This window comes from Triplophysa dalaica, chromosome 14, assembly GCF_015846415.1.
Source record: "Triplophysa dalaica isolate WHDGS20190420 chromosome 14, ASM1584641v1, whole genome shotgun sequence".
NCBI classification, from domain to species: domain Eukaryota; kingdom Metazoa; phylum Chordata; class Actinopteri; order Cypriniformes; family Nemacheilidae; genus Triplophysa; species Triplophysa dalaica.
Window position 1 is genome coordinate 17,851,321 of NC_079555.1, and position 23,014 is coordinate 17,874,334.

Consider the following 23,014-nt stretch of genomic DNA (forward strand, 5'->3'; position numbering starts at 1 on the left):
AGCAATTGTTTCACGTTTTCCTGTTTGTTTTCTGATTGCTTAGAAGCAGTGGTTCATAACAAACGATTAAAAAAGAATTCGAAGTTTTGTGACAACTAGAACAGATACAATATAGCCAGTAGATCCCAACCATTTTTACTTCAAGGCCTGCTATTGTCCACAACAATATTTGAAGACCCCCTTGACAGTTTGAACTCAATAAAATGTGTATATTTGTTATGGAAACAACCAAACATTACGAGATAGTTTGATGTTTTAGATCATTCTAATGCTTTTAAAAAATCTTTTCAGGTTATCCTGATGCCCCTAAAAGTTTGTTGAGGCTCCTATAGTACCTCCAGCCCACCCGCGCTCCCCATTTAGAAACAATAGGTGTTGTCACAGCAATATACTATACAAGTACCAGTCCAGAGTCTAAATGTTGAACATTTATTCTCATATTGACATTAACAAAATCTCCACACTTTCTGTTGAAATATCATAGGCACTACAGTATTCTGCCAATAAAACTTACTGATCACTGTAAAAAAATTCTCAAGTTTACCTATAAATTACATATATTACATTTGTTCAGCATGACTGTATTTGTGCAAAAATAATGGTTGCCATGGCAAATGTTTTGAAGCAGATCCAACAGACATAAAGAGTCAAGCATTTTTCATTCTCTCTCTTTGGCGTCTTGATCCCTCCTCCGCAGCATCTGGTGTTGCTGAAGGAGCTGAAGAATACACGGGTGGTTGTGTGTCCTCGCAACATCCTCTGCTGTCTCTCTCCAGCTGCTCCTTACAAAGGGGTTGGCACCTTTGTCTAGCAAAACCTTGAGTACCTGTGGGTTGAATCACAAGTACAGCCTCGTAATAACAGACTTGCAGGAAGGTGCAAACAAACATTTACTCTCCTGCACTAAGAAGAATTACACACCTTTAAGTGACCTCTCTCAGAGGCCAGGTGCAAGGGCGTCTGCCCTAGCCTCTCTCTAGCATTCACATCTGCCCCGTAGTGCAATAAGAGCTTGGCAGCCTCCGCATTGTCCCTGAGCATTGTGTAATGCAGTGGTGTCATTTTGAGGTTGTCCCTGTCTTCAAGTCCTGCGCCATTCAGAATCAACAGGTGCACCACAGCCCTAGAGCCGCTGCGGGCAGCCAGGTGCAGCGGAGAAGCGATGTCTCCATCCCTGATGTCAAGCTTGGCCCCTCCTTTTAACAGATGCTGGAGGATCTATGAGGATGAATCATGGTTTGGAAAAGACAGACAAGTAGAAAAAAGATGAAATGGAACGTTATATCTGGTCCATCGTGCCCGCCCAATGCCATCTGTTTCACAGCTTGCAGTTGGCATGACTGGGGTCATACTGTATAGCAGAAAGGACTAATAGACCTCAAATTCACAGTCTTGGCGAATTCAAGGTATACTGCAGCACACATAATTTTGAAATGTTTCAAATTTTTCTTGATTTTATCTAATTTTTACATTAATTTAATCAAATTCAATCCATTCAATATATCTATTAATATATAAAGAATGATTCTGTTATTCTACTATTATAATCAAAATTTAATTTGAATCTTATTTATTTACTTATTTATTTTAACCTTATTATTTGATATTTATTAGGCTTTTTTATTTACTTTTTTTAGCAGTTTTATTTACTTTTCCTCAGACCCCTGTCACTCCCTAAAGGCATCCCCATTTTTTGAAAACTCCACTTTAAAGAGAAAATTGAGAAAATGCATTAACATATTCATGAAAATGTATCTCAGTAATACATATTCCGTATTTGTCACACTTTAACCTTCTTGTCTCCAGAGCAGGCGCACATGTGCAAGGCTGTCTGCCCATTAGGTCCTCTCGTATTGGCATCTGCACCTCTGTGGAGCAGCAATCTCACCCCTGCCTCATTCCCCACGAGCACTGCCAGCTGCAGGGGACTCATCCCCACACCTCTTCCACCCTCCACATCTGCTCCATTATCCAGCAAAAGCTCCACAACATCCCCCCAGCCCCCAAAAACCGCCCAGTGCAGGGGCGTCCACTTATGAAAGTCTTGGGGGTTTGGTGAAGCCAGGTGCTGGAGCAGAACGCGAGCCGTGCCCAAGTGTCCGTTGGCTGTAGCCAGATGAAGGGGCGTCTGGCCGGACCGGGACCTTGCTTCATGTGATGCACCTTTCTGGAGGAGAAACTCAGTGGTGTCTGGGTTTCCTCCGCTGCATGAGCGGTGCAGGGGGGTGCAGTTAAAGAAGTCCTGGCTGTTTACCTCCACCTGGCCCGTTTGCATAATGAACTTGACCAACGGGAGATGACCTTTGAATGAGGCATGGTGGACAGCTGTCCAACCATATGAGTCCCTGGAAGAACAAAATGGTAGAGCAAAACAAGTATGAACATACAGTATGTGAAGTCCACTGTAAAAAACAAATTTGACGCAATTTTATTGTTTGATTTTACAGAAACTTCACCTATTTGTGAAATGCTGTAAAAATGTCAAATTACAGAAATAGACTGCAAATTTACAAGTTGGGTGTAAAGCAACATGGAAAACATGTAATTTTACTTTACAAAAAATAGTATTTTATGTTTTTTTCCGGCTGACCAGCTGCTGGAATATTACCGTTTTGTTACGTTTTATTTTTTTTACACATATTCGCAATTAAAAGTGTAGTATATAAACATATATGTAAAACATTTCCATTTGTTTGAACATTCTGATGTCCAACATAGCAACACCAGCTCAAACAATAGCAAAAATTTAGGGCAGACTATCTTGCCATGAAACAAAGGGAATGCTTGAGAATTGTGTTTGAAAAAATACAATAAAGAAAGAAAGTGAAAAAAAAAAAAGTTACAGATTATCACCAATAAAAAAACATATTACTTAGAAAGATATATATAAAAGATAGCCTCTTTCATTAAAATGTACTTACATAGCAGAAAGGTTAGGTAAGTGGCATGTATGTAACATTATATGTGTATGTAAAAGACTGTAACACTCTCTCTAAATGCTGAGAGAAATTACATTTTTTCTAAATGTTTAATCTTTCAAATTCAGTCGGGTCAGTTGCATCCCTCTCAAAAATTGTTCAAATTTACATAATTTTATGTGAATACTTGACAAAAACTTGTCATTTCACTTCTCGTATTAATCACAATTTTAACCCAAGCTTTTGTTATATAAGAGCGAATCATATTCACGCGATCATCATGTAACGCCCTTGTTACTTAGATTACATCTGTTATTGACTTCAGGCCCAGCGAATGCCAGGTTCTTGAATGCACCTATCAATGACGACATTGATAGGTTGAACACCACACCACAGAAAAATATCAAGATTACTTCTCTAGCCCCGCCTTTAAAGATAGCTAAATCTTGTGTCATTCCTGGTTTTGGAAGAATACAGTCGCTGCATAACCTTCCTTTGGATTCCGATATTAGGAATGCATGGTTAAAGTTTATTTAAAAGACGTTCCAGCTCATGTGGTAAAAAGTGTTTGTTAGTTTAAATTCTCTTTTGTGGAGAGCTGTGCTGAATGGTGCAATCTTGTGAGTAAAAATATTTGTACTGTGCGTCACTTTGCTTTGTTAGAGATCGCTTAATGTGCCCTTAAGCCCTTGCAAATTGGCATCTTTGTGATTTGGTGGGCTCAAATACAGCATAATCTTTCAAGGTTTTATACACCGTATGCGAATAATGGAGGCTGCTATGAAGTGTTTTGGTATTACTTCGGGTGCAGGGTGATATCTTTAAGTTACCGGGAGTCTCCCAATTGTTTATTTATCATGGAACCTCTCGTAACATTTGAGTCCCGCGATCGCGGTGATCGTTTGTCCGGTTGGGGATCACTGGTCTCAAATGCTGACAGGTATGTTCATATATCATTAAACGCAATACAAGTATAGGATATACAAACTATACACAAAGCCTTGCCATCACATCCGGGAAATAAGGCCGTAAATTTGAGTAAAATCATCTTGTGTAATGCGTCACATGAAATTCTGATGTGGGGAGGTCATTTATAAATCACAGGAGGTCTCCAGATAATACTAATGCCATGCGAAAAGAGTGAATGGTGCTTATGTGTAACCTAACGTTACGTCTCGAACCAAATTCACAGAAGGCTCCAACTACGCAAACTGCTGTTTACTTCAAAGTGTCTTCAATGCGGCACACCCATTAAAACCGAGCATTTGCCGAGCTGGCCTGAAAACTTGGGAAGAAAATAGCCTAATACTTATGGATTTTAATGTTTTTGGATGTAAAAACCAAGCGAACGTCATATGTAGACGTCATATAACAGTATAAAACAATAAACAAGAACAGTTCATGAGACCTTTAATTACTCCCTATGACCAATCGCTTCATTGTTTTTCTTCCTCTTGTAAGTTGCTTCGGATAAAAGAATCTGCCTTGTTGACCCTATATATCTTTGTCGAACCTATAAGAGAATAATTGATCCCTTTAGATAAAAAATGTGAGCAAATGTGTTTTGATAGGACCACAGTGCAATAGTGTTTACACACTTTTCCATTAGACTCAATCTACAAAATGAGGTAACATGTGCAAAAGTGTAGAAGATAGTCTTCAATTTAAAGTTGAAGGTCACTAACTGGCAGTTCGCTGGAACTCCATGTTCCAGCATGGCCTTGACATGCTCCATACAGCCCTCCCATGCCGCATAATGTAGCCTGCGCTCATCCAACACTGAGTATCTGGGTTTGGCCCGCCGATGGATCCTCCACTGCCTGGTTCCCGTAGCAGTCCGGACCCTCCTCTCTCGAGATCCCATCGACACAGAGTCGTGAAGCTCCAACCACCTCCAATGCAATTCTGGGCATGCGCGGGACATGACAAGATCTGTGTAGAAAAGTTACATGATCTAATCAGAAAACTGAAGATTGCATGGCTTTTCATTGAATAAAACCTAAAGCAATGGAAGAGTGTGGACAGTTGCACAAATACGTTATTGGCTACCTACACTCATTCCACTAGAGGGTGGTAAAACTTTACAGCAGTTATTAGTTTCTTGGCCAGTTTGGCTACAACGCTCAAGTAAACTCTTTTCTGACCTACATCTAGTTAAATGTGCAATAAATCCTGAGTCTTGTGTAAATCATTGGAGCTCTTGCGTAATGTATAGAGTCATTGTTGCAATGGTTTCAAAATGCTACACAGATCTTCCATTGAATGTCATCCAATACTCTTCTGATCTGTATTTTGTGATGTAATTCCATTTAGAGACTTCGTCGCCATGGTAACAACGGTTGCAATTACTATCAGAGAGGTTGATGAACTCTGGCAGTTTTGGTTATTCAACCAACGCAAACAGATGAGAGAATTTTAATGATGTAGAGCAAAACATGACAAATATTTAAATTTCAAATTTTCAAATAAACATTACATAAGGCTCGACACATGTGCCCGTAGCATAAGAATACACAAAAACAGAATTAGAAAGAGATAAAAAATATATTTTACTAATGTAATTTTAACATTTAACAATAACATTTTCGTTTAAATGTAGTTCATTAGAAAATTCTGTCATCATTTACTCCCCCGACATTTTTAACCTGTATGATGCAGATCACAAAAGAAGATATTTTGAAGAATGTTTGTTACCGCAAACCTTTGGTCATCATTGACTTCCGCTGGTTTTGTGTCCATACGATAGAAGTGAATGGTGGTTTTTGGTTACAAATATTTTTCAAAATATCTTCTTTTGTTTTTGCAGAAGTAAGAAAGTCATGCAGGTTAAAAATGTCAGGTGAGTAAATGATGACAGAATGAAATTCTGTGGGGAAACCATCCCTTTGACACAAATGTCTGTTAGGCTGTTAGGTCAAGACTTAATTCCAGGGTTAGGTATAAACAATTATATTCCTACTTGTTTGTTTTAAATGAACTTTATCTAGAAATAAACTTGTTTTTGTCATGCCATCATCACTAACTGTGCTCTCTACATTCCCTCACATGTTAAAATGACGAGATCTGTTCAAAAAGAAGACTTTCTCCCAGTGTGTATGTCTCTGTGCCAAGCCCAGCTGTGAGCCACTGGGGATCTGGAGTGAACAGCCTGTCATGTCGTGGGAGTTTAGGATTCTGCAGGCGGAATACCGCCTCCTGCCCCTGCCTCCCATTTTTCAGTTGAATAATATCTCTTAAAAACACACTGCTGTAAAGATACACTGCCGGCAAGGGACATCAACAAATACAATGTTTTTTTTACATGTAGTAAGTTCTGAATATCTGGCTATCAAACATTGCACAATTATCAGTTCATTCGTAGATCATTACATAATTTCCTGTGTTATCCAAATGAGTTCTCTGGAAGTTACCTGTGAGGGCCAGTTACTCCATGAAGTCTTGCGTCTCTTCGGTGTGAGGTGTTAAACAGATCTCTGGCTCTTCTGACTGTATCCAATAACATGCAGATCTGGTCTTTCCAGCCCCTTAGATGCTGATCACCAAGTGTTGTATGTTCTTCTGAGGTTGCTATGGTGAGCATGATTTTTTGGAGCACTGTTATTATATGATGGCAAAGGAGAGAGAGCGAGAGAGAGAGAGAGCGAGAGAGAGAGATAGACTATGTTTGAGTTCTGGCACTGCGCATGCCTGTTGGTTGCTGTGTGACAGTCTGTGTCTGATTATATTATTATATTGCCCGCGCGACTCATTTGACTTTTCTTTTATTTTGTGTTTGAAATTATTACACCTTCTCAAAATTCAACAGGATTGCCAATTTCGTTTGGATAAAAAGGAAATTAATCATAATGACTCTTGAATGATGTACAAATGATTTCTTGTAGGTACACCCAGACGTAACTGCAATATATTGTTATATTTACATCGGTACGTAAATTAGAATTTTGAGTTTCTTGTATTGCAGAATCCTAGTCCAAAGTATTCTGGGTGGTTGTCAGGGCATTACTATGAGGCTAAAATGTCCTAAAAGTTTTATAGTTTGTTGCTATGCAGTTGATAGATGCACTGTTATCGACTGAAGCCAAAAAAGACCACCTCTAGATCTTAATTTTTTTATTTAATTTTAATTTAGGGGATTTGTTTCTCTCGTTTTATCCTCTACCAAGTTCAATAGCTACGAAAAGTAATGGCACACCTCTAATTAAGTTACATGAACCGTCTCATTCATTTCTACAGCACAAAGTGTGCAGGACGGGTTATGTGCCAAAGTTTAATACTTTAGGCGTATGCTCAACTTTCTAACTAAAATGTTTTAGTATGCTCACCCGTACACATGACCATTTTAATTAAGCGTGAAAGTGCAGCTTAGGCTTTCTCAGTGTTTTCATTTTATCAATGACATCTCTGTAGTTAACAAACAATAGATTCTAGATAATTCAATAACGGCTGTGTATTGAAATCTTTGGGTTTGGCTGCCTTGCATGGTGTCCTCTTTCATATTTTTGTGTCGAGAAAGCTTATCTAAGACTTTCTTGTTTAGATTGTGTCATGTTTGAATAAAATGTATTTATATTCAGGGATGGAAATAGGGGACACATAGAAACACAGTCAAGGTAATGAATTTCAAGAGGAATTTTCTTGAAATGTAGATGATTTCCAAACTTCTTCCATTTGTTCTTACATGAACTCTAAGGTTAATCATTCACTGATCAACATGATGATATCCGGAACATTACATTACATCATATGTCCTGCAGTTTGTCTGAGGGTTGAGCTTTGAAGCGAATGTTGTGCTAATGGCCTGTGGCTGTTGCGTAGATGGGATTGTTAGAGGAGAAATATGGCTCATGTGGTGTCGGTTCAACAGACTTCAGCCTCATTGTTTTCCTTCACAGCTGGTTTCTGCCATTAAACTTCATCAAAGTGTATTGATGATCCACAAGAGGTCACTGTCCATCCAGCAAAACGGGATTAATACAGCAGACCACCAGAGGGCGATGTTTTATACACAAATTACATGAAGTTTTTTAGTCAGTTATAGTTGGAGAGGACATCGCTGATCTAAGGCCTCTAAATGTCTAGTGTGGCAATATTGTGACATAATATTGTCTATGTCCTCTGTTCCAACCACACCTGTTTTGTTTAGTATCTGCTTCCAAAACCTGAATGATTGTTTGAGACTTGATTGGTTTGTACATTGCATGCCGTTTGTCTCATCGTTCAGAAAAGAAAACATTTCATCCAAAATTCAAGCCTTTCTTCTGACTGACTTTTATTATGAGAGGGTAGATGCGTTGAGTAGTCTGCAGAAGTCAAGTAGGGCATTAAAGTGGCATTAAATGGCCACGTGATAGTGTGACTGAAAGTACAGTTGTGTTCAAAATTATTCAACCCCCAATGCTGTAAATGGTTTGGGGAATTTAGTGTACATTTGTAATTGTATTCAGAATGAAATCCTACAAGGACTTCTTAAAGAACCATATGCAACTAAAATGACATCAATTAGTTTTGTAATACAGTAGTAAATGTTTCTTTTGTGAATTCTTCATTGACATAATTATTCAACCCCTTAAAGACTACCACTCTGAAGAACAGAGGTTCAATGAAGTGTTTTCAATCAGGTATTGAAAACACCTGTGGATATCAGGGAGCAGCAATAAAGCCTAATAAGCACCAATTAGGCAGCTTTAAAATGACTGTGATACTCAGCTCCTTCTAGACATTTTCTGGTGTGGTTACAAACATGGTGAGGTCAAGAGAATGGTCCAGGAAGACAAGAGAACAGGTGATTACTCTTCATAGGAAGGGCAATGGCTATAAGAAGATTGCAAAGATGTTAAACATACCAAGAGACACCATAGGAAGCATCATTCGCAAATTCAAGGCAAAGGGCACTGTTGAAACGCTACCTGGTCGTGGCAGAAAGAAGATGCTGACTTCGATTGCTGTGCGCTACCTGAAGTGTAGAGTGGAGAAAAGTCCCCGTGTGACTGCTGAGGAACTGAGAAAAGATTTGTCAGATGTGGGTACTGAAGTTTCTGCTCAGACAATACGGCGCACCCTGCGTAATGAAGGCCTCCATGCCAGAACTCCCAGGCGCACCCCCTTGCTGTCCCCAAAGAATAAGAAGTGTTGACTGCAGTATGCCAAAAGTCATGTGGACAAACCACAGAAGTTTTGGGATAGTGTTCTGTGGACTGATGAAACAAAATTAGAACTGTTTGGGCCCATGGATCAACGCTATGTTTGGAGGAGGAAGAACAAGGCCTTTGAAGAAAAGAACACCTTGCCTACTGTGAAGCATGGCGGGGGTCAATCATGCTTTGGGGCTGTTTTGCTTCTGCAGGTACTGGGAAGCTTCAGCGTGTGCAAGGTACCATGAATTCTCTTCAGTACCAGGAGATATTGGATGACAATGTGATTCAGTCCGTCACAAACCTGAGGCTTGGAAGACGTTGGACCTTTCAACAGGACAATGATCCCAAGCATACCTCAAAGTCCACTAGAGCATGGTTGCAGATTAAAGGCTGGAACATTTTGAAATTGCCATCGCAGTCACCAGACTTAAATCCGATTGAGAACCTCTGGTGGGACTTAAAGTAAACAGTTGCAGTGCGCAAGCCTAAGAATGTGACTGAACTGGAGGCTTTTGCCCATGATGAATGGGCGAAGATACCCGTAGATCGCTGCAAGACACTTGTGTCAAGCTATGCTTCACGTTTAAAAGCTGTTATAACTGTAAAAGGATGTTGTACTAAGTACTAAGATTGAATGTCACTTGGGGGTTGAATAAAACTGATAATGATGTGAGCTCAGAAAAGACATTTGTGGTTATTTCATTATAAATGTTATGTTATATTTGTTTGACCTACACGTGCCTCTTTGATTTAATTGCAAGCAGGAGGACTGAATGATCATAATCAATGTCAAACCGACCAAAACAATCAATTTCAGTGGGGGTTGAATAATTTTGAGCACGACTGTAAATGGATTCGATTCTAATGACTTTGTCATGGTTTAACAGTGGGTGTAGAGACCAAAAAACTTTGGTAGAACACACTCATACATCTTGGTAAGATGCGCTTCCACAATTGTGTGGTGCTCGACCAAAATTAAGACAATGAGCCAATTTTTGTTATCACATGTACAGATTATGCCTTCAAACAACTCCAAACCCCTCACAGCCATTCTTTCATGATTTGATAAAAAATTTGCCCCAAGTCATGTCACTCATACAGTTAAAAAATAAATGCATAAAGTTTATGGTGCAACCACTTGCCCACTCCATCCCTCCACCCTACATTTCGAAGCACTACACCAACTGACACAGGACAACATTTTCGCTTCGTATTTACGAAACGCTCTCTGTAGAGCAGTTTGTCCATTTAGGGCTAATGTAGAAACAACATGGCAAATTCTATGCAAGGTGGCCCGTAGTGTTCATAGATAGAATTAGCTCATTCTATAAGGTAATAAAAACAAAATGCTTCCAGTATTGGGTGTAACTAGTTACTAAGAAATTAATTACAGTACTTCAATTACTTTTCCCTTGAAAAAGTTAAGTAAGGGATTACTTTGATCTTTTCTGTAATTTAATTACAGTTACCGTCCATCCATCAATCCATTTTCTGCCGCTTATCCGGGGGCGGGTCGTGGTGGCAGCAGTCTAAGCAGGGATGCCAAGACTTCCCTCTCCCTAGACACTTCCTCCAGCTCTTCCGGGGGGACACCGAGGCGTTCCCAGGCCAGCCGGGAGACATAGTCCCTCCAGCATGTCCTAGGTCTTCCCCTGGGTGGAATGAGAAAGCTTATTTCAGTCACCTGTATCCGGGATCTTGTCCTTTCGGTCATGACCCACAGCTCATGACCATAGGTGAGAGTAGGAACGTAGATTGACCGGTAAATCGAGAGCTTCGCCTTACGGCTCAGCTCCTTCTTCACCACGACAGACCGGTACAGTGACCGCATTACTGCAGAAGCTGCACCGATCCGTCTGTCAATCTCCTGTTCTATCCTTCCCTTACTCATGAACAAGACCCCCAGATACTTGAACTCCTCCACTTGTGGCAGGAACTCTCCACCTACCTGAAGTGTGCAAGCCCCCCTTTTCCGACTGAGAAAATTACAGTTACATCTGATGTAATTGAACTAAATACCCAAATATATTCAGGTGGAAATGACATAAAAATGATACGTCTAACTTTAAAATGTATGCTTTAATGTGTCCTTCTCACATTTGTATCTTTGGTCAGTTAATAAGAATAATTAATGTAGTTAGTTATGATTTATTTGAATGAAATAAGAGCCGTTTCGTGTCTATCTTTGAATCACTTAACTAATCAAGGTTTATGTAATATATCGAAAGTAATTAAATACATTTTGGAGAGAGTAATTTGTACAGTAATCTAATAACACTATTGAATATGTAATTAGTAACTAGTAATTAATAACTTTTTTGGAGTAAATTAAGCTTCATTATGTGAGGTATTTATACACCTCTGAAGACATAGTTATGTTTATTATATTGCATGTCGGTCAATAGATCCTCCATCAAAATTACGAACTGGGGCTTAAAGCTTTAAAAATGTTTTACAATGTAGAACTAAATAAAATGGCACTTCGCCATCAGCCTGAAGCCATGGAGAAACCAATGACAATGTCATGACTAACATCAAACCTGTCGCAATGTCTTGATGCTTTAAGTTTAAACATTAACTGGGTAAACTGTTCCTTCAACAATGTACTGTAAATACTGACATTTTTACCCCTGTAGGTTCTCAATTAATCTTTCCTAAATGTGCTGTCCAAAGCAACATTGCACAGTGAGTTGATTCAGGATAAAAACATACTTAACTGCAAGCTGATAAATATATCACAATTAAAACATTTCAGCTCTATGACCCCTAAAGACTGCAACAATTTGTCATTTACAAGTTCTTCTTCATTACGTCATCATTGTGAGAATGTTAAAGGTTAGTCTATACAGCTGTATGTAACCGTTGCATTCCCCAGTAAGTAATGACATCCACAGGGGGCACACAAACCATCCAAAGCATTGAGCAAGACTTTCTCAAGGGCCCTGTGTTTTTAAAGAGTAAGTGTAACCTCTGTCAGAACGCTTCATAAAGCACCCGACTGCCTGTATGCTGGGATTCTGCAGTCGGGGTCTGCCAGAGCTCAGTGTCATAGATCTGAAAATAAATTTGACTTCAACTTGACGTCGTATAACCATTAGGCTGACGCAGCACTTAAATAAAAAATTGTTCTAACAGATGTAGCAAGTCAATGACTGAACGATAATTCAAACATCATATTGAAAGATTGCTGAACGGACATGTATGTGGGTGTTTACGGAGCAGAAATGTGTAGCTTTAATAAATCCAACAGAAAATATTGTGTGATTATGTTGTTTATTATGCTAATGGTCAATGGGGAATTCTTATATGCTTTTCCTCTTTCAAAGGAATTTTTATTGGATATTTTAGGTATTCATATTGTGAAGGGCTTCATCTTACGAAAGCATCTTTTGGAATTTCTGGCGCAGATAGCTAAACTATTTTATAGGAGCTAAAGCAAAAAAAAACAATCTTGTTTATATTAGAAATATAGAGAGATTTTGATCCCCCTCCTTAACCTTTTGTTTTGATTTCCTTTAAGGTTCGTCAAGATCATCCACCCCCCCAAAAAATATTAATTAAAAGGTTGACTAGAGCTAATATTATAAGAATTGAATTAGACTAGAAGACACATTTCAGAAGAAAAAAAACTTAAAAAATTGGGGGGACTGTGCGTAAGAAAGTTGAAAAATGCTGGACTTGAAACGTCTGGTGGCAGCCAAAAGCAGTGAGGTAAAGGGAAAGTTGTGATGTCTGTTTCAAATAACAAGCTTATGCTGGTGTTTCTGGTGAATTCAGTGTCTATATCACATTATTATATATAGCAATATGTTTTTTCATATTTAGATTTCAAACAGAAATGCACGCTTAAAGTGAAACCAACTTAAATAAAAGTGTATTTAATTGATCCCATATACTGTATTATGTATATTTTGGGCATTTGAAGGTTTTCATTTTACTGTTATCATGCATATATGACAACATATTTTGTTGAAAGCATTTATAAATAGACTGATCTTAAAAGAACCTATCATAACTATTTTACAAGGTGGCTAATTTGTATCAATTAGTATGAAGTGAATCGTACAAAAACATAAGATTATTAAAAAAAAGCCATGCTAAAGGCCTAACCTAACTTCACTGGAGCGAAAGCCAATTGTACTAAAGCGTAACAATTTTGCATCAAATTCATATAATAACTAATATTCTTACATTGAATACAATAAAATTGTACAAATTCATTCAAACTAACCGCCTTGTAAAACAGTTACGAATGACCATGCAATTGTGTTGCATAGACCATACTAAAGATAACCTCCCCTGAAGTTGCATATATCTGATATTTTTGGTGTATATTCAGTAGACTCTATGAAACTATGTTTGTGTATATATATATAAATCATAGAGTAAATTGTTGATAATGCAAACGTCATCATTTCAATTATTTCCCTCTTGATGCAGAGGTCCAATCAGGTAGAGTCAAAGATCCCCAGAAAGACCTATTAAAACAAAATTTGATGTAATTAAGACACATACTTGACCCCACAGGGCCTCTTAACAAAACGCAGCCAGAGGACCTGATTGAAAACACATGTTGCCGCTTAGTGTTAAAGGGTACTTCGACCCACATTGTTCTTATTTTCATTGTTACGCTCTTTCCCACTCAAGGGTTTTTACGTGTATAAGATATGTCTCTAAAGCATTTTCAAAAACTTTGGCATTTTATAAGAGAGCCTTTCATTTATTATTCCACTTCAACGTTCCGGAACCCCCCGAACACAGTACATTCTGGAATTTATTGAGGAGGCGACTACATGTTGCTGACTTAAACAAACCAAGATGTATCATCTCTACTGAGAAGATGGAGTTCTGCGAGCAAACAGTTCCAGAGCACTGTGGTTTTAAAGCCTGGTGAGTTCAGAACGCACTCTGGCACCAGAGATGTCCAAAAACAACCCCCTCACAGAGTCTCCCCGGGAAAGACAATATCTGGAAATCAATTTCACATTTTGGTTATTAATACATTTGCAGTGCTTTGTACTACACTGTGATGAAACTTCGTAAAAGAACAAGACCAAATATAGAACGTTGTTATTTTTGCTAGTTGGATGGGTCAGTAATACCTGTAAAACATTGATTTGGAGTAAAAGTTTCAGGAACAGTGTTTATCTGTATCTTTGTAATGCATCAAGAATGCATTGTACATGGTAATAGTTAACACTTGCTTTTACAAATCATTTTATTTTACAGTCTGATGTATTTCTTATTGCAAAAGAGTATTTTATTATTTAGTTGGTAACTTTAATTTTTGATCTGTTTTCTTTAAAGTAATGTCCTCTGTTCAGAATAAGGCCAAATAAACAGGGGCCATTTTGATTTCACATCAAATTTAACACATTTACGTCACTGGGATGGTAAACAAATCAAAAGGGGGTTATGTAGATAACCTTTAATGTCTGCAAAAAAAAATCACGTGTTAAGTAAACTTACTACAGTACATACAAACAGTTCAACTACCTTTAACTAATATGCTACACTGTTTTCAAACATTTTTCCATGACTGGAGTTTAGGTATTACAATGTGCATCCCAATACTAATAAAACAATATTTCTGACACATTAGGAATTGTTAGTTTATTTTTCAGCACAACTATGTGAAACGTTATGCTCGTGTATTAAAATATGTGTTTTCCCTTACACATCAATCTAACAATTATAGTCCTTACAGTCCCTGTGAACTGGAATTGCGATTGTTTTTACTTCCGTATTTTGACGCATATCAGAGAGAAATTGAATTTCTAATGAGAACTTTTTTCTTTCTATGCGTTTTTAATTGGAGGCATAAAAACAGCCGTTGAAATCCATCTTGAAATGGAACTGGCAGCAGACTGACAGTTCAAGGGGAGGAGTTAACGGATGCCTTGCCCAAACCGTCTAACAGCCATCATTTAAGATGAATAGTCATTACAGGAAGGAAGTTCATTTTCAGATTTTAACTAAAGATTATGAGGGTAAACGAATTTCAAAAAGAGAATGACCCACATAGATAAAATATTTACAATAAACGCTGAAATATTTAATGAAAAAATAGGCCTAGAAAAGCATGTGGCATGCCCACGCGGCAGCATGGAGAGCAGGAGAAGGAGCATGCGCAGACGTCACTTTACTTCAGATTTAATTTCGCAATTATAAATCTTGTATAAATGTACGAAATGAGCTAATAGCTCAAAGTGGTCATAATAACACAACTGCCCCAGTCCCATACACATGAACTGCGCAGCTTTAAAAACAACTAGACATTGATATACAACTTCAGTTCCCAGTTTTAGACTTGAAAACAATCTGCTTGCCAAATGTAATCTATGGATGTATTCCAAAACACATTGAGGTAACATCATGTGCTACAGGAAATCCTACAGGTCACTTCACAGACAACTGTGTGTGTCATACATATGATGCTCTTCACGTGAAGCAAATTACATTGAGTAGACTTGGTGTTAGCATGTTGCTACGCTAATGATTTGTTACTTTTTGGTGGCATTCATACATCATCCTAGATGAATTTTTGCTGAACTTGTTGCAATGCAATTTGGGATTGCTTGCCTGTATTTGCTTATAAGGTTTTAAATTGACTTTTGCAAGAAACCATGTCACCTACATCTTGGATGGCTTTGGGTAAATAAATTAATAGCACATTTTCCCTTTTAAGTAAACTCACTCTTTAAATGACAGCGTGAAGGCACGATCACATAGAACACGCGTTTCATGTTTGATTAAACGAGACACGCCGCCTTGCTCTTTACCCTTTGAAAAAAACACCCAAACAGCTGTTCTGTTAGTCAAGGATTATAGCACAAGCGCTCTAATTGCTTTTAACAGTCATATTTTCATACACTCAAAAAGATACAAGCATTGGGCGCTTGCTCTGACCTTTCTTGGTTAACTCTCGTCAGTCAGCATAAGGCCCGATTTACATTTCGCGTCTTAAACCGTGCGGAAAACTCGAGCTGCACCGCGTTCTCCGTTTTATGAAAAGCTCCTGGACTTTGCGCTTTCCTGGCATCTGTCGTCGCTAAACAATCATGGGCCACGGTAGCCGTTGAGACGAGGAGGTATAAACAAAGTATATATGGATTATATGCACAGAAAATACCTTGCGATAACTCTGCTACAATATTTAGTTATGCTGTGATCATCTGTGTCTCCATTTTCATTGAGCTTGTCAATATTGGCTGGTTGGTTGTCACGTGACCTGCGGCTTTCTGAAAAGTAGAGATTTTTTCATCTCGATTATTCGCCGAAGCACCTGAAAATAGAGCACGTCACACCACAACGAATTTGACGCGATATTTAAAAATATTCAAAAGATGCAAGGTGTGAATCGGTTTCTCACCGAGTAGAAGAAGTTTCTCCTTCTTCATTGCAGTCTCCGTACATTTCAAGCAACTGTAAAGTTCCGTCACCCCATCGGAAGGCCCGCCTCTCCTTTCATTCGATTGGAGAATAGGAAAAATGGTGCATGACGTCAAATTTGTATGGCATAACAGGCGGCAAAAAGTGAGACGCCTGGCAAACACTCCCTGCAAACTGAAAACAATTCAAAAGAGGCTCGTCTAACAGCAATAAACGCTTGCTATGTGACCTAATAATACTGCCTATGTTTTGAAACAGTCTTGCTGTCAGGTGCACGCCTATTATGTTTTAAAATGGTTTGGAAGAGAGCCTATGAGAACCAAATGCCTGGCTTGAAACCACACACATTTATCTTACATGCTATTTTAGGATCAATCAGACTTTAATGTGATATGCCATTTGACAGCTTCCAACTTCGGTTAATTCAGGTTTTGGTTATTCATCTCAAATCTTTTATACGTGATATTAACATCTGCCTTGTTTAATTATTTTACTGTTTTTATAAGCATGCTTATTCCAAATGGCACATAATTTTCTCAGCAGTTGTTTATTTGATGTAACTGTGCCATCAGGGTTAGCCTGGCATAATGAAGAGAAAGATTTATGAAAGCTCTTCTTCACTGATTGAATCATTTTCCCAGCCAGAATAAAAACACAATCATGCAGCAAACAAAATGAGCAATTGGACCAAACCAGCCAAACACAAAAAATATACATGGAACCACTTTTAATCACATTTAAACACAAGTTAAGGCAGTGATCAGTAGTTTGATGTTGTAAATAAATTACCTTCTAGGTGAATGGGTCACAGTTTAATTTAGCTCTTTGTCTGATCAGTTTATTATTTCACTTGTTTTTATGTTTCCTAAACCTATTCTGTTTGTATTTGACTGTGGACCTACGCATGATTAATTGTGTCTCTTTTGAAATAGATTACATTGCAATCAAGTTTGTAATATTGTCAGTATCTGTTTACTGTAAAAGTCAAAAATGTTTAAAGGCGCCAAATTTTTCTAATCTTTACTATGCTTACGATCTGCTAAGCAGTGTTGTGGAAGCTACATTGAAACTGTAGTTAGATAAACAAGCGACTCATCAATAAAAGTAGTTAGGTTACACCATACCCATCTGAAAAAGTAGTTAGCTACATTACAAGTTGCTATAAAAAGTAGCTAGCCACATTGAAACTACTTTGATTTAGAGTGTCATTGTATATTAAGAATAACTGAATTATTGTTAATGAAAAATGTGTTAAGAAAACAATGTTTAAAATAATGTAATACAATTTTGATTTCAGTGTTGTTGTTTTTTTGTAAACTACACAGTACTCAAGTTAAAGTAAAATGGTCAAGTTGAATACTTAAATTTATCTCAAGTGAACAGTTTGCAAAATGTAGACTATGTGAATCATTAAAACAACAAAAAGAACAAATGTATGCAATTTATATATTTTGAAAAGGAGCGTTCGTCTGCATTTTTTATTTCCTTTGTTTAACATTAATATTTAATCATCTGTCAAATGCTATGCAACATTTAAAAGCTAAAACACCAAACAATCATTTTCAAAACTTGTTTTTGCAATCAATACAATACCAAAAGTAAATGAATTCTTGGCCAATACTGTATGTTTTCGGAAACAATCTTAAAGCTGTATCTATCTTTTATAAATGTGATCAAACTAAATACTCTTCGAAGATAGGAAGTATGCAATACACTGTAAAAAATGTCCCCGTAAATTTACAGTAAGTTACTGCCAGCAGTGGTTACAGCCATTTACTGTTATTTTACAGGTTTGCAACCGTTTTTTCATTTTACATTTCTGCTGTATTTCCATAGTAAAGTACTGGCAGCTATTTACCGCAATTATACAGTTCAAGTACAGCTTTATGTTTTACGTCTGTACTGTATTTCACAGTAAAGTACTGGCAGCAGTGGTTCCAGTCATTTACTGTAATTTTACAGGTCTGCAGCTGTTTTTCATTGACCAATTGTGCTGTAATTCCACAGTAAAGTAACAGCAGCAATTTACCGTAATTGTAAAGTTTTCTGTTTTATGGCTGTACTGTAATTTCATAATAACGGCAATGTTATTTTAAATTTACTCTACTGCCCAGATAGCAAATAAATACATATTTATTTCTCCCAGAAATGGGCCATATTACCACATCACCTGGCCTAATATATAATAATATATTGAATAATTGGAAAAAAACACAGAAACCAAGCAAATGCAATTATTGTGTTTAATTGATGCTGACAATAAAATCTGCTAAAATGCAAAATAAATATAATGTGAAAAGAGTACCAAAAAAACAATCACACTAACATTTAGACAACAGAAAAAAGCAACAAAAACGAAGTCACACAATACAACAGAAACATAAAAATACAATGGAAACTATGCAACAAATATTGTCAACAGTAAACTAATAACAAGAAATACTGTAAATAGTAACACAAAACAAAAAACAAAGCAACAATAAACTAAGCACTAAATTCATATATTAAGGATTCAATTAGAACAATGTAAAAGATTTAGTGCATAAAACATATAATAACAGAAACCAATAAATAAACTGTATAAACAAACAAGAGAAATTAAAGACAAAAAGTATGTTTAAAGTTGTGCATATATGTTTTAGACAAATACGTTACGAACAACCCTGTAAAAGATGAAAACAGTTAATTGAAACCCAAGTTTAGTAACTTTTTTGAACACAGCCCAGTCACGGAGTATGTGTGGCCCAGGCGTCAGTCTGCACAGCAGTTTACGCTGATGGCGTAACGTAAGGGGAGGCAGGTTCAGGTCGCTTGTACACGCCGCAATCTCTCGTGGCCCCCCCCCCCCCCCACGTCAAATCAGGGACACAAAGCGAGGCGCAAAGAAAAGTGAAGAGCAAAGAGAAAACAGTCTCTGTGCTTTACTTTTCTTTTGCAGATTCTTAAATTTCACTTGCGAAGATGCAATTTTTTGCTTAATAGCCTATTTTTATTTGCAAAACTTATGTTTTGTTTGCAAATATTTTTTTTCTTTTGCAAATATGTGTGACCCTATTTTGGCTCCATACACATGAAGGATTTCTTACTGCCTCTAGAATAAAAGTAATTTAATACATGATTCTTTTTTTTGTAGATTTTAGAGTTCCAGGCTGCTTAATGTAAGAGCTTACCCATCACCACAAAATTGGGAATCCTATTTTCCCATTTACACCTCTCCAGTTCACAGTTTTGGCCTGGGTTTTTTTTGTTGCCAGCTTCATTCACCAGACTGTGACTTCACATGCACTCCACCAAATAATCCAAAATCAAGTACCTGGAATGTTTGAAAACATGATGTCATTATTAAGCCAAATTACTACTACATGCTTTTGGATGTAAATCTGATTTTAGGCAAATTACAGAACACACAAGACCAATTAGAAACATATCATTTTCAAATTGTTAAAGATTCAGTTGAAATTGTACAAAAGTACAATGACCTGTTAGAAAAATAGTTAAAGAATGAAATTATATACAGTCTTACTTTGTTTTCCATTTTGGTGGCCTAAGGGAGTCTGTCTCGGACTGGAAAAGAGTCTGCTGTTCCACAAGATGCGCTGCTGTCGTGTTCTTTTTTTTCATTTTACTCTGTCAAAGACATCATTTCAAAAATCAAAACATATACATAGCTTTTAAATGAAATCTATTAAACAAACATCACTCAACATCCACTTATTTAGTGCCAACAAAGCAGACAATGTTCAAACTTCAAACATGGATAAACTTTATTATAAAACAAAGGTAAAATGACGGCGAATTAAAAAAAAAATCGACTGAGTATTTCAGAATAACCAAACGTTGGCGTTAATGAGGTTCTTGCACTTTTAGCAAAAAAAATATTGCATATGAACCAAAGAGCCAATCAAGTAGGTAGCAAAACCTTTTAGTTTAGATTTAAATAAAAGTTTCAACTTACCAAACTGCATTGCAGATCGAAACAAAGATGCTTCCGCGGAAGAATTTGAATTACGGACTTCTGGTTCTTCTACTGAGAGGAAGCATTCTGGGAAATGAAGTTCTTTTCATAGGGCGCATTTAACGCTGTATTCACAAATCAACAAAAACTCCAAAGATGCATTCCAATTTACATCATCGTATCTGCAAAGACATCAGGCTTGCTCAATTTCATGAAGCGCTGCGAATACCGGATCAGTGATTAAAAAGCAGGCGTACCAGGCGGCTCTCAATGCTCAAACTATACCATTCAGTCACAAAAAACACCTATACAAATAATATAAAAAATGAAAAAGAGTACTCTTCGAGTACTGTGCGTAAGCCGCAAGATGTGTTACAGAACAATAGATGGTAGTAATGCAAAATTTTAGTGTTAGATCTTTAGTAGTAAGTAAGATGAGGATTCTGTGCTCAGTGCACTGTAGCCCTACTTGCTTGTAGAAGTATTTAACTACCGGAAAAGCAACAATGTTTTAAAATTCAATTCAATTCAATTCAAGTTTATTTATATAGCGCTTTTCACAATGTGTATTGTTTCAAAGCAGCTTTACAGGGGCAAACAGGAAAAACCTATCCCTATCCATGTTTTAGGGGGCAGGGTCCATGTAATTTTGGGATTCATGATGTCACTAACCCAGAAAAAGGTTTGTTGTAAATCCTAATGAGCCGTTCATTGTAGTCTTTAAAAATACTACTTTTTACAGGATTTTTTATTTTAATCGTAAAAAAATAACTACTGGGGTTAGATTAGATTAGATTCAACTTTATTGTCATTACACATATACAGGTACAGTGTAACGAAATGTAGTTTAGGTCTAACCAGAAGTGCAATTAGCAAGTGCAGATATACAGTGTGAATAAATACAGAATACAATATTAGGAAAATAATTTACGATGGGCATGTACTATGAAAATATGACAATCGGTATGTACTATGAACAATATATACAGAAGGCTATATACTGTGAACATTAATGTACAGGAGGTTATGAACAGATAACAATATAGACTATACAATAGTGCAAGTGACTTGAGTGTGCATTAGTTACAGACATTAGCTATTAAAGTTACAGTGCAGTAGATGAGTTAATGTGGTTATTAAAGGTACGGTGCAATACATGAGTAGATGCAGATATACAGTTACAGTGCAGTAGATGAGTTAATGCAGTTATTAAAGTTACAGTGCAGTAGATGAGTTAATGTGGTTATTAAAGGTACGGTGCAATACATGAGTAGATGCAGATATACAGTCACAGTGCAGTAGATGAGTTAAAGCAGTTATTGAAGTTATAGTGCAATAGATGAGTAGATGCAGTTAGTTATGCGATAGATGCAATAGATGAGTTACAGTGCAGTAGGTGAGTTAGTGCAGTTATTAAAGTTACAGTGCAGTAGATGAGTTAATGCAGTTATGAAAGTAGTCCATTAGTGCAAATGAGCATTCAGTGTAATGTTCCTGGTGTGCAAGTGAGCAGTATAGAGTGCAAATGATGCGTGTAAACAGTCCGGTAGAGCAGATACATGAAGTACTGGTATGTACAGTTCCGTCATGCATGGCAGCCCTGTAGTGCAATGTAAACATTGTAATAGCAGCATTAAGTTAAAGTTATGAGAGGTAGTGAAATCAGTGGGGAGCAGAGTTCAATAATGAAACAGCTCTGGGAAAAAAGCTGTTTCCTAGTCTGCTGGTTCTTGCCCGGAGGCACCTGAAGCGCCTACCGGAAGGCAGGAGAGTAAACAGTCTATGAGCGGGGTGAGAGGAGTCCTTGAGAATGCTGCGAGCTCGACGCAGACAGCGTTTCTTCTGGATGTCCTCAATGGAAGGGAGTGTAGTTCCTGTGATGCGCTGGGCTGTTTTCACCACCCGCTGCAGTGCTTGCGCTCAGCAACAGAACAGTTCCTGTACCAGACTGTGACACAGTTGGTCAGGATGCTCTCTATCGTGCAGCGATAGAAGTTCACCAGGATAGTTGAAGACAGTTGGTTCTTCTTCAGTGTCCTCAGAAAGAAGAGACGCTGGTGAGCCTTCTTGACCAGGCATGAGGTGTTGGTGGTCCAGGAAAGGTCCTCCGAAATGTGGGTCCCCAGGAACTTAAAACTGGAAACACGTTCAACAGCCGTCCCGTTAATGTGGATGGGGTCGTGTGTGCCTCCTTTCGCCTTCCTGAAGTCCACGATGATCTCCTTTGTCTTTGAAGGACAAAGGGGTGCTTTGGGGTGCCAGTAAAATAACAGTTTGGTAAAATAACATGTTTTTCTTGTTTGCTCTTATACATTTTTACAATACATGGAAAAAACTGTAAACAAATGAAAGTAAATTGCAGTTTTACTGTTAGGTAACTTGCAAGTCACTTGCATGTGAAGGGCACCTGCTGTTCAAGTACAACAGATGCAGAATGGGTGAAGCAACCCTTTCTTTTGTTGTTTGGCTTATTTTTGTAGCATACATTTCCTTTAATCAGTTTGTTTTCAAAGCAGTGTTGGAGACTAAATGCTGAAATTTTTCAAGTCTCAATTTGGTCTCTATATGCTGCTGACGGAGGCTATACAGAAATACCTCTGCCAATTCATATCAAG

The 23,014-nt window shown here is 37.6% G+C and overlaps 1 protein-coding gene across 4 annotated transcripts; it reads right to left on the bottom strand.

The window, feature by feature from the left end:
- Positions 1-413: 413 nt before the first annotated feature.
- On the bottom strand, positions 414-16,622 carry ankrd67 (ankyrin repeat domain 67). 4 transcript variants are annotated; one of them, XM_056766555.1, is made up of 8 exons: positions 16,425-16,622; positions 16,185-16,337; positions 10,522-10,704; positions 6,329-6,512; positions 4,604-4,850; positions 1,793-2,345; positions 922-1,218; positions 414-826 (listed from the first exon to the last, which is right to left on the bottom strand). In XM_056766555.1, the coding sequence occupies exons 5-8, from the start codon at positions 4,840-4,842 to the stop codon at positions 659-661; spliced, it is 1,257 nt and encodes a 418-aa protein (XP_056622533.1). In that variant the 5' UTR covers positions 4,843-4,850; positions 6,329-6,512; positions 10,522-10,704; positions 16,185-16,337; positions 16,425-16,622; the 3' UTR covers positions 414-658. The 4 variants fall into 4 exon arrangements, with proteins under 4 accessions (XP_056622533.1, XP_056622534.1, XP_056622532.1 ...); XM_056766556.1 differs by having other exon boundaries at positions 6,329-10,704; positions 16,185-16,293; XM_056766554.1 differs by having other exon boundaries at positions 6,329-10,704.
- Between the last annotated feature and the right edge of the window lie 6,392 nt (positions 16,623-23,014).

What these genes read in the sequence shown, in the direction of transcription:
- ankrd67 (XM_056766556.1), bottom strand. Translation starts at nt 4,842, where the DNA reads ATGTCCCGCGCATGCCCAGAATTGCATTGGAGGTGGTTGGAGCTTCAC. An exon ending in GGAGTTCCAGCGAACTGCCA is followed by an intron (nt 2,346 to 4,603) that starts GTTAGTGACCTT and finishes TTGTTCTTCCAG; the next exon opens with GGACTCATATGGTTGGACAG. An exon ending in CCTGCTCTGGAGACAAGAAG is followed by an intron (nt 1,219 to 1,792) that starts GTTAAAGTGTGA and finishes TCATCCTCATAG; the next exon opens with ATCCTCCAGCATCTGTTAAA.